This window comes from Dipodomys spectabilis, unplaced genomic scaffold (genome assembly GCF_019054845.1).
Source record: "Dipodomys spectabilis isolate Male_0828 unplaced genomic scaffold, ASM1905484v1 ptg000067l, whole genome shotgun sequence".
Classification (NCBI taxonomy): domain Eukaryota; kingdom Metazoa; phylum Chordata; class Mammalia; order Rodentia; family Heteromyidae; genus Dipodomys; species Dipodomys spectabilis.
Genome location: NW_024870744.1, coordinates 2,626,391 through 2,643,523, shown reverse-complemented (window position 1 = coordinate 2,643,523; position 17,133 = coordinate 2,626,391). Strand labels below are relative to the sequence as shown.

The following is a 17,133-nucleotide window of genomic DNA, read 5'->3' as shown; positions in this document are numbered from 1 at the left end:
TTCTTAGGGATTCACAGGAGAAACACAAGAGAAACAGATCAGCTGCCTCTATGGAAAAATGCATAAGCGTCACCCATGCTAGAGGCCACAGAAACCACTCATCTGTGTTTTTGTTGCTTAGTCAGAGCCCAAATGTGCAGAACTGACAATACCTTTTTTCTACGGCTTAGGAAGCCAGCCTATTACCAAATTCTAGATTTGGAAAGCAAAAGAACTATATCCATGAATGTGGAAGAACAAACCACCAAAGAATTTGTTAGCACCCATAAAATTGTGCATCAGTTGATTCTGAGATCAAACAAATTAACTCAAAACTAGCTTAGCTGCAGATTTTAGTGGCAGATCTTATGGTAAGCAAAGAGGTAAATAATACATCAAAAGTAAGACTCTCAACACCATGAAGAAAAACAACAAATATTTTTGCTTAAACCACATTCCAACAAGGATTGTGGACCTGCATGTCAGCCTTCAAATGGATTAATTCATTTCAACTTGTTAGTACAATTCTGCAGAGGCAAGGAGCAGGAACTTAGGACTAAAAAAGCAAGATGCAGACTGCATTGCATCAAAACCCAGAAACGCAGACCAAGCTGGGAAAACTTACTTCTGAATGCTTCCCAAATACTATCTTGCTGATACTTACCTTTTAACCTGTAAAATTCAGATGAGAGGTATTTAAGCGTAACATATTGTTACTAAGATTCAAATCAGGAAAAGGAAAAAACAAAAACAGGAAGAAGTCGTAACATGGCCCATTTTTTATAAACCTCACTTAAATAATTAATTGGTCTGGTTTATAAAAGGGCCTGCCTTGGATTTATCACCTAAAATTACTAAAAATTTTCAAAATTTTTATGTCTCATGTTAGAATATCAAGATAATAATTTTAACTATTTTTCATTTTGAAAAATGTCCAATTTTAGAGAACATAAAAGCTACACAAATAAATATATAGAACTGTTTTGTTGTTTAAAAAAAATGCCGGGATTGCAGCAGAAGTCCATGGAAAAGGAAACAAACCCAAGTTTACAATATCTGTCAAATTTTTTAAAGTGCTATTTATACAACATGTTTTCAGGAAACTATCTCAAGTATCTAGGATAATTTAAGTCCCTTGGTTCTTAAGAACCAAGTAGCCATCAATAAAAAATATCAGCAAACAACTCCATGCAAACACAAGGATGGCAATAAGAAATTCATTCATGCCTTAAAGAGAAAGAAAGGAATGTAGGAGAAGAAAGGCATTGAAAATTTTAGAGCAAAGTATACTAAGACTTCTGATTGTGTGGCACCAGAAGCCATAAAACAAACCCTAATCACCCTGTTTAATAGAAAGGTCATGCAGGCAGGGTTGAGGCCCCTTCCTTTGGATCATTCAATCTCTGGCACAAATGTATCTTCACTGCAAGCCAGGCAAATCCAAAGGCAACACGTTTTCTGCATGCTGGTCAAATACCTGGACTCTGCGTTTACGAAACGATGACAACATGATGGAGGAATGTGGAGTCTAAAAAAGGGGGGGGAAGAGCAAGATAACAAGCTTCTAAGGGCAAAGCAAACAGAACGACTTCAAAACGAAGAGAGCAGATCTGTAAAAATATATGAATATAGGTGAAAATCAAATTTCATTTACTTCTCCAACATTATGATATTCCATATAGTTTCTAAATCCCACCTGGGATTGAAAATACAGAAAGAGAACCAAGGGTTCATGTCTTGGCTATTACTATCATCCATATGTGCTGTTCTGGCCAAGTCATGCCTTCTTTCAGGTCTCAGTTTCCCCATGTGTCCGTGTTAATACGAGTGTGCTTTTCTGTTGGTGGTGGTGGTGGTGGTCATGGGGCCTGAACTCTGGGCCTGGGTGCTGTCCCTGAGCTCTTTAGCTCCAGGCTAGTGCTCTACCACTTGAGCCACACACCACTTTCGGCTTTTTCTGCCTATGTGGTGCTGAAGAATCAAACCCAGGGCCTCATGCATGCAAGGCAAACACTCTACCACTGAGCCACCTTCCCAGCCCTTACTTGTTTCTTTACTATTTTTTAACTTTATTTTAAATAGTTCTATAAAGGGGTTTGAATTCCACAAGTCAAATTATGAGTACAATGAATCTTGATCAATGTTACCCCTTCCATTTTTGTTTCCCATGAAAATGCTTTTTAAACTAAACATGCCCTTCTATCTATATACTGGTAAGTTAGTTGAGATATCTAGAGCTGTGGCAATCAGAAATCCCCTTCCATTCAATAATAAAAGAATGATTGCCTGAAATTATCTACAAGAACAAACTCAAGCTACAAAGAAAGATGCAACTTGGCTGGCATACTTCCTTTACTATTACTATTTCAAGAGGACCATGCAAAAGAGAGAGAGGTGATGGCTCACTGCACAGCTGTTCCAGCCAACTGGTCCCCAGTGATCAGCCATGCAGTCCTCCTCCACATTCCTGCAGTCAGCATTTGCCACAAGGGCACTAAATTGTTCTGGAAGGCCATAGCTGACAGGCTGCAGCAGACCCAGATGCATAACTAGTGGAGGATTGATTACAAAGGCAGGCTAACCTCCAGGCCCTGTTCTCAGTGTACACGTAGGGTGCTATTCCTCGGATCCTCTTCTTACAATCTCTATCAGTCCCACCTTTTGAGATGAAGAAAAGTAGAGAAAATTCTAATGAAAATATACACTTAAAATAGATCTTCCCACCTAGACCTGTTCATCAGATCATTTGACAGGCTTACTTGGGAGCCTGTGACACTGGATTTCTATAATAACTAAATTACTATAAAGCATGCTGCCAAGACCAAAATTATATTGAATGGCTGGAGTGGGGCGCTGGTGGCTCACACTTGTAATTGCAGCTACTCAGGAGACTGAGATCTGAGGATCACAGTTCAAAGCCTGGGAGGAAAGTCTATGAGACTTGGTGAAAAAGCTGGAAGTGGAGCTGTGGCTCAAGTGGTAGAGTGCTCACCTTGAGCACAAAAGCTCAGGGACAGTGCCCAGGCACTGAGTTCAAGCCCCCCCTCCCTCCTGGAGAGGGAGAGAAAGAGTGAGAGGGGGGATGTGGCTGGGTTCAGGAGCTCCAGCATGGAGTCCCAGCTATTTGGGAAACAGGGGCAGGAAAATCACTTGAGTCAAGGAGTGTAAGGCTACCTCATTATGCAACATAGAAAATTCTTGTCTCTTAAAAAAACAAGGTGGGGGAGGGGACTGGAGTATGGCTTAAATGGTAGAGCACCAATCACTAAGGAAAAGCTGAGCAGGGCGCTGGTGGCTCACACCTGTAATCCTAGCTAGCCAGCCTGGGTAGGAGTCTGTGAGACTTTTTTTTTTTTTTTTTTTTTTTTGTTTATGTCGTGGGGCTTGAACTCTGGACTTGGGCATTGTCCCTGCGCTCTTCAGCTCAAGGCAAGCGCTCTACCGCTTGAGCCACAGCGCCACTTCCGGTTTTCTAGTGGTTTATTGGAGATAAAAGTCTCACAGACTTTCCTGCCTGGGCTGGCTTTGAACCATGATCCTCAGATCTCACCTTCCTGAGTAGTAGGATTACAGGCATGAGTCACCGGCACTCGGCTCTATGAGACTTTTATTTCCAATTAACCACCAGAAAACTGGAAGTGGTGCTGTGGTTCAAGTGGTAGAGCGCTAGCCTTGAGCTAAAGAGCTGAGGGACAGCACCCAGGCCCAGAGCCCAAGCCCAACAACTGGTGGGGGGGGGGGGGGGGGGGAAGTGAGGAAGATGGAGGGAGGGAGTCAGAAAGCAATCAGAGAATAAATTAGGCTGATGGTTTAGTAAAAGAACTGTCACAGCAAGTGGCGCTGTGGCTCGAGCAGTAGAGTGCTCGCCTTGAGCTGAAGAGTGCAAGGACAGTGCCCAAGCCCAGAGTTCTAGCCCCACAACCGACAAACACACACACACACACACACACACACACAAAAGAACTGTCACAGGGCTGGGAAGGTGGCTCAGTAGTAGTGTTTGCCTTGCATGCATGAGGCCCTGGGTTTGATTCTTCGGCACCACATAAGCAGAAAAAGCAGGAAGTGGTGCTGTGGCTCAAGTGGTAGAGCGCTAGCTTTGAGCTGAAGAGCTAAGGGACAGCGCCCAGGCCCAGAGTTCAAGCCACACAATGGGCAAAAAAAAAAAAAAACTGTCACATACTTGTCTGGTGCAGGGCAAATTCTCCTTTCTCTTCTCTCCACCTAGGTCCCTCCCTGGATACCACTTAACATACTTTGAAGGTCCCTTTGAGTAATATTGGCCCAGTTACTGAAAAAGGTTTATTGCAATTTCCCTCGGAGAGCTTACTGCAGCACATTTTTATGTCCCACAGCTGCATATTTTTTAAACTTTGACTTCAATTTGACCTTTTAAAATCTAAGCCATTAGCTGCAATGAGATGGACAGTAAATAAATGACTAGTTGAGAAGTGGGAACAGTGGCTCATTGGCTTCCTACAGCTGACTGTTCCTGCTGCTATTCTTAAGATTTTCGTTTCTTGGCTGCAAAACACCCCCACCCTTCCATCTTTGATACATTCTGTTTCATTTAAGTCCAATTGCTATGACGACGCAATTTCTCAACACACTATGAAAATATTCGGTTTCTCCTCTATTCTTCCAAGACTGCCATAAAGGTTGTTTTTTTCCTAAAATACCATTAAGACAGGACAAAGGACTTAAATATTTTAGGATCTATTTTATAATCTTTTTTAAAAGATCTGATCGTTCAGGATCAGGAGGCTGAGACAGGATAATCTCAAATTCGAGGCCAGCCTGTATTACATAGTGAGATCTAGTCTCAAAATAAGTAACAAAAAAACTAACAAAATAATAAACAGTAATAAAAAAAATAACTACACAAAAAGATCTGACAAGGTGTTGTAACAGTTCCAGAAACACCTCACCCTAGCTTTCTGGGCTATTGTCTTTCATTTAAAGTATATTTAACCTTACCAAGCCCTTTATTTAAAATACATTTTATTTCAGTACCTGAGACTTTTGAAAGCATTTTTATCTGAGAAGCATAATCAAATCGCTGGGGCAGCTTGCAAACAAAAGACTGCTCTATCATCCCACACTGGCATGGTTGAAGAACTGACAAATAATTTACTGCCTTGGTCTTGAAAGACCCAGACTAAAGCACTGTAAGCCATTAAGTTATTTGATTTGGGTCTCACACGAAGCAAGTGCCCATCTATACTGATTGCTTATAAGCAGATCACAACTGGAGAGGGGGGGATATGTTTATTACAGGGGAAGAAAAGGAGACAGTCAGTTTCAGCCCTCTCTGCGGCTACAGAGAAGGCCAAAGGCCGACATACAGAATGGTATTAAGGTCGATCAAGGAGCCCTTGCTCTACGCGCTAGGCTCTTCCTCTTCAAGGGGTGTGGGGCATCGCACGAACGGGTGCGGGAGACGGGGAGTGGGGGGGGGGGGGACGTCGGTCCCCACCCGGGAAGGGGCCCGCTCTGCAGGGAGGGGCGCGGCGAGGGGCCCCCCACCCACCTGCCGAGGCCGGGGGAGCAGGGCGGGGCCGCAGCTGCCCGGGGCGGCCGGCGGGCGAAGGACCCAGCGGGCCGGGCCCGGGCCCCCGTCGGTGACATTCCGGCGCCCGCGCCCGGGCTCGGCCCCGCGGCCGCCCGCAGCCCACGCGCCACAAAGGCGATGGCGGCAGGTCCTCTTCACTCCTCCGTCAGCCCGAGGAAGCGGGGAGGCCCGCCCGGCTCACCTGTCCGCCCTGCGGCCCCGCCCCGCTGCCGAGTGGGCAGCCCCGGGCCCCGCGGCCGCCCCGAGCTCGCCCTCCCACCCCCGGCCCTCCTCACCGCTTCCTGTGAGGGGGGATGAAGGGCGTGGGCGCGCCGGGCTGACGAGTGCTGAGAGACCGATGTGCGGCCGCGGCCTCCGCTCCACACGGTTCGCTCCGCAGCGGGTAGTGGCGGCGGCGCGCGCGCCCCGCCTCTTTTATAGGCGGCCCTGCGCGCTCCCGCGGCGCGCGGGCGCGATCCTGAGGGAAGGGCCCGGGCGCAGCGCGCGGGGTGGGAGGCAGCGCCGGAGGAGCGACGGGGGCGGAGCTCCCGAGGGCTCTGCGCCTGACCGCTGTCCGGAAGGAGCCGAGCGTGGCCGGAAGGAGCCGAAGTGACGGGGCGGGGAGGGGGCGAGGGGCGGTGGAGGGGTGCGGGAATGAGCGAGGGAACCGGGGGCGGCGGGAGGGGGAGGAACTAGGGAGCGCGCCAGGGCTGGGGCGGTGGCGCAGTGGCGCGGGGCCCTCCGCCCCAGCCGGCCCCGCCGCCCGGGCGGGCCCCGCCCTCGCCGCAGCCCGGGCGCTCCAATCCTGCCCCTCCCGGCCCGCCCTGCAGAGAATGCGCACCGCACCCTCCACCCCCGGGAACCCTTCCAGGACTGCGGCGAAGGGCGGGGCGCGGCGGGGGCTGCAGTCTGGCCTGAGGATGCAGCAGGCTCGGGCCGGCCGGAAAAAAACGCCCGGTCGCCCGGGTGAGATCACCGAAGGCTGCTTTTCCTGCTTACTTGTCCAGGAGGAGCCTGGCGTTGGTGGGGGTTGGGGTCAAGTAAACCGGGGTGGTTTGAGGCTTTGTGTCCGAGGCAGTGGTGAGAAAAAAGGTCAAGTCCTGATCAAGAAGGGGAGGGAGGGGAGGAACTAATTTGAGGCATAAGGCTGTCATTTCAGGATTGGTAGAATTAATCATTTCTTAAAGCTTTGTCCCTAGACCCCAGTGGGAGAGAGGAGGAACATCAGACCTAATCTATACACAAGACATTAAGGCTGCTTTTCCCACAATTAATTGCGCTTTTCTGTGTATCAGGCACACTAAGCATTTTATGGGTTACCGTTTCCGGGTAGTTTGTTTTTTTTTGGGTCCGGTCGTGGGGCCTGAACTCTGGGCCTGGGCGCTGTCCTCAGCTTCAGCTCAAGGCTAGCGCTCTACCACTTGAGCCACAGCGCCACTTCCGGCTTTTTTCTTTTTGCTTATGTGGTGCTGAGGAATCGAACCCAGGGCCTCATGCATACAAGGCAAGCACTCTACCACTGAGCCACCTTCCCAGCACCTCCGGGTAGTGTTTTTGTTTTAAATACTTGGATAATATCTCCCCATTTTCTAAATGAGCATCCTGACATAGAAGCTAGGCCTTGCATCCCAGGTCAGGTAGGCAGCAATCAGAAAACCTAGGATCTGAACCCAAACAATTAGAAATAACTGCTTTCTAGTAGAAAAGGAGGTATTATGATACAGGTAGATGCTGGGTTTTTGGTTGTTTTGTTTTTGGTGCCAGTACTGGGACTTGAACTCTGCCTGGGCACCATCGCTTAGCTAATGCTCTACCACTTGAACCACACCTTCAACTCCAGCTTTTTTGGGAGTGATTAATTCGGGTAAGAGTCTCATGGACTTACCTGCCCAGGCTGGCTTGGAACTGCAATTCTCTGTATCTAGGATTACAGACAGGTGGATGCTAGGGCTCTGACATGAGAAAAAATGAGTTCCCTGTAATTTCTGTTCCTTAAGCCTTATCTGTTAAGATGTTTCCCCTCTCCCTTCCCCCATTTTGAGGACAACTGGGTCACAGCCATTGGGAGTTATACCCAGCTCATTCCTGTGCAGTCAGGCAGACTGTTGTTCTGCAGCTCAGGAAGGCCTCAGCCTCCTGGTTACCAAGCAGCCTTGCTCTTTAAGTAAACATAAAAGCACTGGCCATTGCACCAGAACTTGGGCCCAGGCCCAGCCCCAGCCCGGAGCTTTTCAATGGTTCTCTGCTGTTTGGCTGCTTCTGCTGGCCCTGGGATCTGCAATCTGGTTTCTAAGCTGCCCTGGCTGTGGCCATTATAGCAAGGTAAGATTCCCCTATTCCTTCCTTTTCCGTTGGAGTGGAAAGAAAAAGAAGTGGCCACACCCGAGAAGCAGCTTGACAGAAACTGGAGGAAAAACGTAGGAGCTGGGAAGCATTTCCTGCAGAGAAAGAATCTTTCTTCACAGAACACGGGGCTGAGTGACTGCTCCCAGGGGATGTGAATTTCTGGGAACAGCTGATGGCATCCGTGGCCTTTTCTTGGTTAGTAGCAGCAAAAAATTGTAATCAGATATCCAGTTCTGGGTACAAAAATGGCTAACCTCATCATGGCTCTCCAGAATTTCCAAGTCATTCTGAAATGGGGCCCACACCAGAGTAATTTTTCTTTTGTCACCCTGGTCCCTTAGTTAAATGTTGGGGGGGGGGAGGGTTAACTACTTCTGCCTGATGCAAAAACAAACTGGAGCCCTGTTTTCATGCAGAAACTGAAATCTTATTTGTTGATCCTTGTCTGATCTGAAGGATGGCCAAGAAACACTATCCCAGCCCTCTCAAGCGCCCACTCACCCACCCACCCCATTCTGCATTTGGCACTAAAACTGAGACATTTAAAAAGCCATTCTTCATGTGTTCTATTGTCTGCCACCCTCCCTCCCACCTGTTCTAGCACATGCCTTTCCCTCTACTAGGTGTGGGGAGGGTTAAAGCAGATAATAACCTTTGTTTTGTAAGAGAAATAGGGGAGGGGGAGGAAAGCACCGGGCATTTATGGTGGCTCTGTAACTCAGTCAGCTCTGTGTTCTGGGTGCTGTCTCTCCTGGCCTGAGGAACAGCTGTTAGGACTAAATTCTAAGCTCTCCTAATTCTGTTAGCCCTCTGAAGGCATGATTTACACCCAAGGCTTAGGCATCTAAGTGCTCTTAGTCCCTTCTTTAAGTTGCTCAATGATCAAGTAGTTGCAGTGATGTTTTCACATGCTCCAGCTACTTGTCCACTTTTCCTGGGAAAGTCTTTCTATTCTTAAACCACATCCCCAGCTAAGTTCAAAGGCAAAGCATTGCACTATTTTGTCACCCTGTAAAGAGAAAAGTCATGTTGGTAGGTGGACAGAACCTCTTCCCAGATGACATTCTACCATTTCAGCTCTGGCAGGCCATACCTTCCACAAACACAGTGGCTAGATGTCAGATAAGCCAGACATAGGCCAAATATGATCCTATTTATATGAGATCCCTACAATGGTCATACCCATAGAAACAATGGTGGTTATCAAGAGTTGGAGGTGTGCCAGCCAATGATCAAAGCATCAGGTACTGAGTTGGAATCCAGCCCACCTACCGGAAGAAAGAAAGAAGGAAGGAAGGAAGGAAGGAAGGTTATTAGAGGTTGAGGGGGAAGATATGGGAAGGGGAGCATCATTGCTTCATGGGTAGAGTTTACATCTAGAATGAGAAAGTTCTGGATGTGAAGGGTAAACAAAGGAGGAGGCTGCAATGCTTGATAAGAAATGTACGCATTATCCTGCCCATGTAATTGTAACCCCTCTGTACAGTATGTTCACAAAAAAATAAAATTAAATTAAAAAAAAAAGAATGAGAACGTTCTGAAATGGTTGGGATCACTATGAATATACCATTAATTAATAGCACAGAACTATATACACTTAAAGTAGCTGAACTTTATTCTAAAGATATTTCAATTTCAAAATAGCAAAGCAAGTCAGGTGCCTGTGGCTTACATCTGCAATCCAAGCTACTTAAGAGGCTGAAATCTACTGATCCATCTCAAGCCAGACAAAGCAGGAAAATTTGTGAAACGCTTATCTCCAATTAACTAGCAAAAAGCTGGAAATGGAGCTGTGGCTAAAGTGGTAGAGTACTACCCTTGAGCAAAAAAGGTATGGTACAATGCCCAGGACCTAAGATTAAGTAGTCCTAGTACTGGCACAAACCAAAGTAAAATAAAATAAAAGCAAAGAGGGTGAACATAGTAGTACATGCCTGAGGCTGAACAAGGAAGATATTACTTCTTTGAGGACAGCCTAGGCAGGCTATAAAGTCCTTGTCTAAAAGCAATAATTAAGGGGGCTGGAAAGGTGGCTCAGTGGTAGAGTGCTTGCCTTGCATGCATGAAGCTCTGGGTTCAATTCTTCAGCAACACATAAGCAGAAAAAGCCGGAAGTGGTGCAGTGGCTTAAGTGGTACAGTGCTAGCCTTGAGCTGAAGAGTTGAGGGACAGTGCCCAAGCCCAGAGTTCAGGCCTCACAACCGACCAAAAAAAAAAAAAAAAAATTAAAGCAAAACAAAACAAACAATGTAAACCAGCACTGGTGGCTCATGCCTATAATCCTAGCTACTCAGGAGTCTGAGATCTGAGGATTAGAGTTCAAAGTCAGCCCAGGGAGGAAAGTCCATGAGACTCTTACCTACAATTAATCACCAGAAAATCTAGAACTGAAGCTGTGGCTCAAGTGGTAGAGTGCTAGTCTTGAACAAAAAAGCTCAGGGATGTACCCAGGTCCTGAGTTTAAGCCCAAGATGGTTTTGAACTGCAATCTTCAGATCTCAGCCTCATGAGTAACTAGAATTACACACATGAGCCACTGGCATCTGCCATAAACTTTTTGTTTTTGTTTTTGTCAGTTGTGGGGCTTGGATTCAGGGCCTGGGTGTTGTCCTTGAGCTTTTTAGCTCAAGATTGGTGCTCTACCATAAGACTCTCCCATGGATTTTCCTGCCCAGGTTGGCTTTAAACTACAACCTTCAGATTTCAGTCTCCTGAGTTGCTAGGGTTACAAGCATGAGCCATCCCTACCTGGCTAAACTGGGATTTTTAATAATGGAGACTGGCTGTACACTGGAGGATATAGACTCCTTTGTAGTCGGCACTTTTTGTACAATTTGTAAAAATATCATTTTCTTATTAAAGTGGGCACCATGATTACCATTTCATAAGTCAGGTAATGAGTACATTGCTTTTTTTGGACAATGTCACCCTTGCCTTCATTTTCCCTCAGTTCATGTTCAGCACTTTTATAAATGTATCGTATAGCAAGCACGCAGCTCTCACTTGCTTTCTGTAGGTACACAGCAAATTTATTAGATGGAGGAAAAGAAGGGAAGGGAATGGCGATGTGTCACATGGACCTGTAGGAAGCTCGGGGTTTAAAGTGCTTTTTGGGGATGAAAAAAAAATGTGTAAAGCTACTTAGATCACTGCTGTCACAAGAGGAAGCTTGAGGAGGGAAAAGCTCCCAGCATCCAATGGGAAATGACCAGAGCAACCCCATTCTTCTATACAATGGATGTGCAGAGGTTCTCTTCTATTGGAATTTTTTTTCTTCTATTGGAATTTTTTGAGGACAGTGATATGACAAGAATGTGGGCACTCTGCCTGAAAAATGAGGTCAAGCTGGATGAGAAGCAAGTGGACAAATGAGTACTTGAGTTGAAGTAAATACAGCCCTTAGCATTCTTTGGGCAGGAATCTGATGCCACTATAGTGCTACATCTACCAGCTGGCGATCATGATCTCTGAGGCGACACTATCAGTGGGTATCAAAAACCTAGCTGCCTAATGCTCTTCTTTCTTGGTGTACCTTTGAGACTCCATCAGGAATATCAGCATCAAAAAACAAATGCAAGAGTGGTCACCGCATCTAGAGGAAGATTATTAAAATACTGGAGTGGTAAAAATTGAAAATGATAGACTCTAATGATAGCCAACTCCTACAAGTCCAGCATTCAGAAGGGTAAGGCAGAAAGATTGGAAGTTTGAGGACAGCTTGGGGGTAAGTCTGACTCAAAACAAAACCAGCAGCAACGGCTGGGCCCTGGTGGCTCAAGCCTGTAATCCTAACTACTCAGGAGGATGAGATCTGAGGATCGAAGTTCAAAGTTAGCCTGGCAGGAAAGTCCATGAGACTCTTATCTCCAATAAACCAGCAGAAAACTGGAAGTAGAGCTGTGGCTCAAAGTGGTAGGGCACTCACTAGCCTTGAGCAAAAAGGAAAGAGCTGTTAGTTATAGCACCTAGGCCAGAGTTCAAGCCCCATGATGGGAAAACAACAAAACCCCCAGAAATAATAGTAAAAAATATATGGGGGTCTTATGTTGCCAGACATCAACCCATACTCCTAGCTCAAGCAACCCTGTCTTCTCAGCCTCTCAAATAGCTGGTACTATCCATGCATATCACCCCACTTGCTTTTACATTTTATTTAGCTTTTTCAAGACAAAAAACCTCATTATATAATGAAGGCTGGCCTGGAATTTGCTCTATAACCCAAATTGGTTTTAATCTCATACTGCCTTCTAAATACTGAGATTATAGCCATGTACCACTATGCTTGACATTACCTTTTTATTTTTATTTATATTTTGTGCTGGTCCTGGGGCTTGGAACTCAGGGCCTGGGCACTGTCACTGAGCATTTTGCTCAAGCTTAGCACTCTAGTACTTTGAGCCACCGCGCTACTTTTCTGGTGGTTAACTGGAGTCTCACAGACTTTCCTGCCTGAGCTAGCTTTGAACCTTGATCCTCAGATCTCAGCTTCCTGATTATCTAATATTGTAGGTGTGAGCCACCAGCACCTGGCAGGATTCCAGTTTAATGGTTTTGTACAAGGTAAGTTCTATGACTCCGGTGGGCACCATAAACCTGCTGGTACCATATTTTTCAGCTATTAATAGGTCAGTTTTCCAGTAGAGTACTAGAATCAGAAAGGAAGGGATGCCTTTTTGAAATATGCACAAACTTTTATCTACCGACAGACTCATCCACTCAATACCCCTCTTGTCCTGAAGTCAGATTGCCACTCTGCCTCTGCTATGACATGTGGAAAATGATGACCTGAGGATGCATTCATTGCAGGCCCTGTTGAGCTCCCCCATAGGGCTTTGGAGCACCAAGACACCCCAGCGAGGAAACTCTGCCTTGAGGAATGACTACACACTCCATTTGAAAGCTGTAGTAGGTCGGGTGCTGGTGGCTCACACCTGTAATCCTAGCTACTCAGGAGGCTGAGATATGAGGATCAGGGTTCAAAACCAGCTTGGGCAGGAAAGTCCATGAAACTCTTATCTCCAATAAACCAATAGAAAACCGGAAGTGGCGCTGTAGCTCAAGTAGCAGAGCGCTAGCCTTGAGCTGAAGAGCTGAGGGACAGCGCCCAGACCCAGAGATCAAGCCCCACGAACGACCAAGAAAAAAAAAAAGAAAAAAGAAAAGAAAGCTGTAGGTGGGAATAATGAGGTTCAGAGAGGGTAAATGGCCCACCCAGACCACACAGATGGAAAAGCAAATGGAACTAGGTCTCCTGACAAGTCCCCTGTCTACTCCATTGTGTTGATAGCAGCAGCAGACTTTAATCCCTTTCACTTCTTTGTTGCAGGGGTGAGGGTACTGGGGATCAAACTCAGGATCACTATGCTAGGCAAGGGATCTATCACCAAGCTATACCCCAGTCTCTTACATCTGTTGTTAGACAAAAGTCAATTATTGGTAATCACAAAAAGGAATGATAGAAGTGAAGGCTAAATCCAAAAAGGAAGATTTGTCTATTATCATAGCTCTAACAACTAATATAGATGAGGGTACAAGAAACTGATCGTAATGAATCAACTACACATCCGCGAGCTTTATTTTTTTTTCAATGAAGCTTTATTACTTTATTTTTGACATGATACTCAACAATTCACAGAATGGATTGTTTCAGGCCACTCATACCAGTGAACCCCCATTTCCCCACCTCCCGCCGCCAGCTTCAAAGCATTTAGTATACAGGAACAGAGCTCGGACCATTGCCTCTGCAGTATAAAGGAGAATCAGTCTTCCCATAGAACAAATCTCAATTTATTTATTTTTGTCAGTCGCGGGGCCTGAACTCTGGGCCTGGGCGCTGTCCCTCAGCTCTTCAGCTCAAGGCTAGCGCTCTACCACTTGAGCCAAGCACCACTTCCGGCTTTTTCTGCTTATGTGGCGCTGAGGAATCAAACCCAGTGCCTTATGCATGCAAGGCAAGCACTCTACCACTGAGCCACCTTCCCAGCCCACAAATCTCAATTTTTATCTGAACAGACAAGCTTTGGAGTTCTGCAGTGGCATTAGCCAAATTCATCATCATTCATTTCTGAGAACATGTAAGAAAGTATAAACAAACCACTTTTCAATTCCTCCTGTGCATCTCTGGTGCATCCTCATTATGCACGCTCAGCTCATGAATAACACTGCAGGCCACAGCACAGCCATCTTGAGTTTCTTGGTATTACTGGGTTTTTAAGACAGGGCCTTGCTATGTTTTTGAAACTGGCCTGGAATGTAGCCAAGGCTGGCCTTCAATATCTGAGCCTCCTGTCTCAGCTTCCTGAATTCTGGGATGACAAATATGTACCACCACCAGCACCTACTCCAATGCACACATCAATATCTTTTCAGGGACAGAATTCCAGATTCAGAGGACAAAGACTCCTCCATAGTTCAATGTTGCCAGACCTAACACAAGCTCCCTGCTACTCTGCTATTCTTGGGGACTCAGTCCATGCACTTAGAATTAATTCATAAGTATGACTGGTCTCAACCATTATATTTTTAAAATTTATTTAACTTAATTTTACTTTATTTCTTGTGCCAATACTGGGATTTTAACACAGAGCCTGGGCACTGTCTCTTAGCCTTTTTGCTTAAGGCTAGTGCTCTACCACTTGAGCCATAGTGGGTTAATTGGGAGATAAAAGTCTCCTGGACTTTCCTGCCCAGCTGGATTTAAACTGGGATCCTCAGATCTCAGACTCCTGGTAGCTAGGATTACAGGTGTCAGCTACTCATGTCTGGCCTTCATAACATGATTTTTTTTGGTAAGTCCTGGGGCTTCAACTCATGGCCTGGGTGCTGTCCCTGAGCTTCTTTCGCTCAAGGCTAGTCTACCACTTGGAGTAACAGTGCCATTTCCAGCTCACTGGCAGTTAATTGGAAATAAGAGTCTCATAGACTTTTCTGCCCAGGTTAGCTTCAAACTTCTATGCTCAGATCAGCTTCCTGAGTAGCTAGGATTACAGGCATGAGCCAGTGGTCCCTGGCTTTACAAGATACTTTAAAGGGAATCTTATGGGTCTTTCTTGTTTTGGGAATTCATCTGAGCAGGAGTGAGGTGAAGGGAGAGGGGTGAAAATGGTAGGCTTAGTCCAGCTCATAGAGAAATGGCTAAGGTATCACCAACTTTCTGAAACACCAAGGAAAAGATAATAGAGACAAAGTTCATCAACAGCTAGAACCTCTCCGGAGAACATCTGCAAAAATAAGAAAGTCCAGTTCTATTTACTCAATCATGTGGACACCTTCAGCAGTTAATGAATCTGCTAAGATACAGCCAAGATTTTGTGACCCATGCAAACCTCTTCTCCTAGTTACATAGTACAGATATAAAAACACACTAAATAAAATTCTAAATCTGACATGACTTCTTCCAAATACAGCTGTCTTCAGTTGCTTTATTATTGCCTCTCTGCAACCTAATGGTGACGACAGGTGACAAATGACGTCAGGAGCGCCAGAAGGAGGAAGTCAGAAAGCCCTTGGGGACAGGAATCTCCTTGCGCTGCAAACATTTCTGGTCAGGGAGAGATGAAAAATGAGTTTCTAACAGAATTGTTTCTAACACATTATCAGGTAGAAAAAAAGAAGGAACAGCAAATTCAAGTCCTGGGGAACAGCAAAATAAAGAAAGGAAAAAGCCCATAGATACCTCTGCTGGATCGGTGTAAGATTAGAACAAATGAGGTGCTGTTATGATGTCTGTCCCCCAGCTTATCCTGACCTGTCACAGGTACCATGTTCCCAATTGGGCTTTTTTTCTTTCTCTTATGCCAAGTCCTAGGGTTTAAATTGAGGGTCTGGGTGCTATCCCTGAGCTTTTTTTGCTCAAAGATAGTGCTCTACCACTTGAGCCACACCTCCATTTCTGGCTTTCTCTCACGTGTTTGCTTTGTATTGTGGTCCTTACATCTCAGCCTCTAAGTAGCTAGAATTACAGGCATGAGCCACTGGCCCCTAACTGGGCTCTTAGAAGCTGAAACTGGGCTGGGAAGGTGGCTCAGTAGTAGAGTGCTTGCTTTGCATGCATGAGGCCTGGGTTTGAACCCTCAGCACCACATAAACAGAAAAAGCCAGAAGTGGTGCTGTGGCTTAAGTGGTAGAGTACTAGCCTTGAGCTGAAGAGCTGAGGGACAGCACCCAGGCCCAGAGTTCAAGCCCCATGACTAACCCCCCCCCCCCAAAAAAAAAGGCAGTGGGGGGCGGGGGGCGGGGGAGCAGCAGCAAGGAGGAATTCCAGGAAAAAGCAAGGCTTCATAAAATAAAAGAGGGCTGGGAAGGTGGCTCAGTGGTAGAGCGCTTGCCTTGCATGCTTGAGGCCCTGGGTTCGATTCCTCAACACCACACAAGCAAAAAGAAAAAAGCGGAAGTGGCGCTGTGGCTCAAGTGGAGAGTGCTAGCCTTGAGCTGAAGAGCTGAGGGACAGCACCCAGGCCCAGAGTTCAGGCCCCACGACCGGACCCAAAAAAAAAATTTTTTTTTTAAATAAATAAATAAAAGAAAGCCAGGTGCTGGTTCCCCATGACTGTAATCCTAGTTACTCAGGAGGCTGAAATCTGAGGAATGTGGTTTGAAGCCAGACTGGGCAAGAAATTTTTTTTTTTTTGGTCAGTCATGGGGCTTGAATTCGGCCTGGGCGCTGTCCCTGAGCTCTTTTGCTCAAGGTTAGCACTCTACCACTTTGGGCCATGGTGGTACTTCCAATTTTCTGGTAGTTAATTGGGGATAAGAATCTCAAGGTGACTTTTCAGTCTCCTGAGTCGCTAGGATTACAGGTATGAGCCATAGGTGTGAGCCACTGGGTACCTGGCCCCTTCCCTGTTTTTGACTGGATATAAACTGTGCCTGGCTTCTTTGAGATTCTTTTTTTTTTTTTTGGTCAAAAACCAAAGAGAAGAAGTAAGGAATTGGTGGATCATGCCTGTAATCCTAGTTACTCAAGAAGCTGAGACCTAAAGATTCTGGTTCAAAGCCAGCCTAGGGAAGAAAGTCCATGAGACTCTCATCTCCAAATAACTAGCAAACAAGCTAAAGTGGAAGTGTGGCTCAAGTGGAATAGCACCAACCCTGAGCAAAAAGTTCAAAGGAAAGCATGAGGCCCTAAATTCAAAGCTGGGGTCCCAAACTCTCTCTCTCTCTTTCTCTTTCAGAGATCACTGATTCTCTCCAGACTTATAAAAACACAAGTTATTCCAGGACAATAGTTTGGGACTTACGAAGATAAGGACATCTTA

General features: G+C 46.0%; 2 protein-coding genes and 1 long non-coding RNA gene across 7 annotated transcripts in view; 1 reads left to right on the top strand and 2 right to left on the bottom strand.

Annotated features, from left to right (window-relative positions):
• The window catches only part of Sptan1 (spectrin alpha, non-erythrocytic 1), a 76,761-nt gene extending 70,716 nt beyond the window's left edge, over nucleotides 1-6,045 (bottom strand). For 3 of the 4 annotated variants that reach the window (XM_042680982.1, XM_042680983.1, XM_042680984.1), the window contains exon 1: nucleotides 5,827-6,045. The gene's annotated coding sequence lies outside the window, so the exon portion shown is untranslated. The remainder of the gene's footprint in view (nucleotides 1-5,826) is intronic. The other variant, XM_042680985.1, reaches the window with a different exon arrangement.
• Nucleotides 6,046-7,743: 1,698 nt separating this feature from the next.
• Nucleotides 7,744-17,130, top strand: LOC122109043. Its single transcript, XR_006147655.1, has 3 exons — nucleotides 7,744-7,852; nucleotides 15,476-15,632; nucleotides 17,050-17,130. It is a non-coding gene; the product is annotated as an uncharacterized LOC122109043 (long non-coding RNA).
• The window catches only part of Gle1 (GLE1 RNA export mediator), a 35,105-nt gene continuing 32,782 nt past the window's right edge, over nucleotides 14,811-17,133 (bottom strand). For both annotated transcript variants that reach the window (XM_042681205.1, XM_042681206.1), the window contains one exon: nucleotides 14,811-15,416. In XM_042681205.1, the coding sequence (XP_042537139.1) occupies nucleotides 15,348-15,416 (69 nt within the window). In that variant the 3' untranslated portion in view covers nucleotides 14,811-15,347. The remainder of the gene's footprint in view (nucleotides 15,417-17,133) is intronic.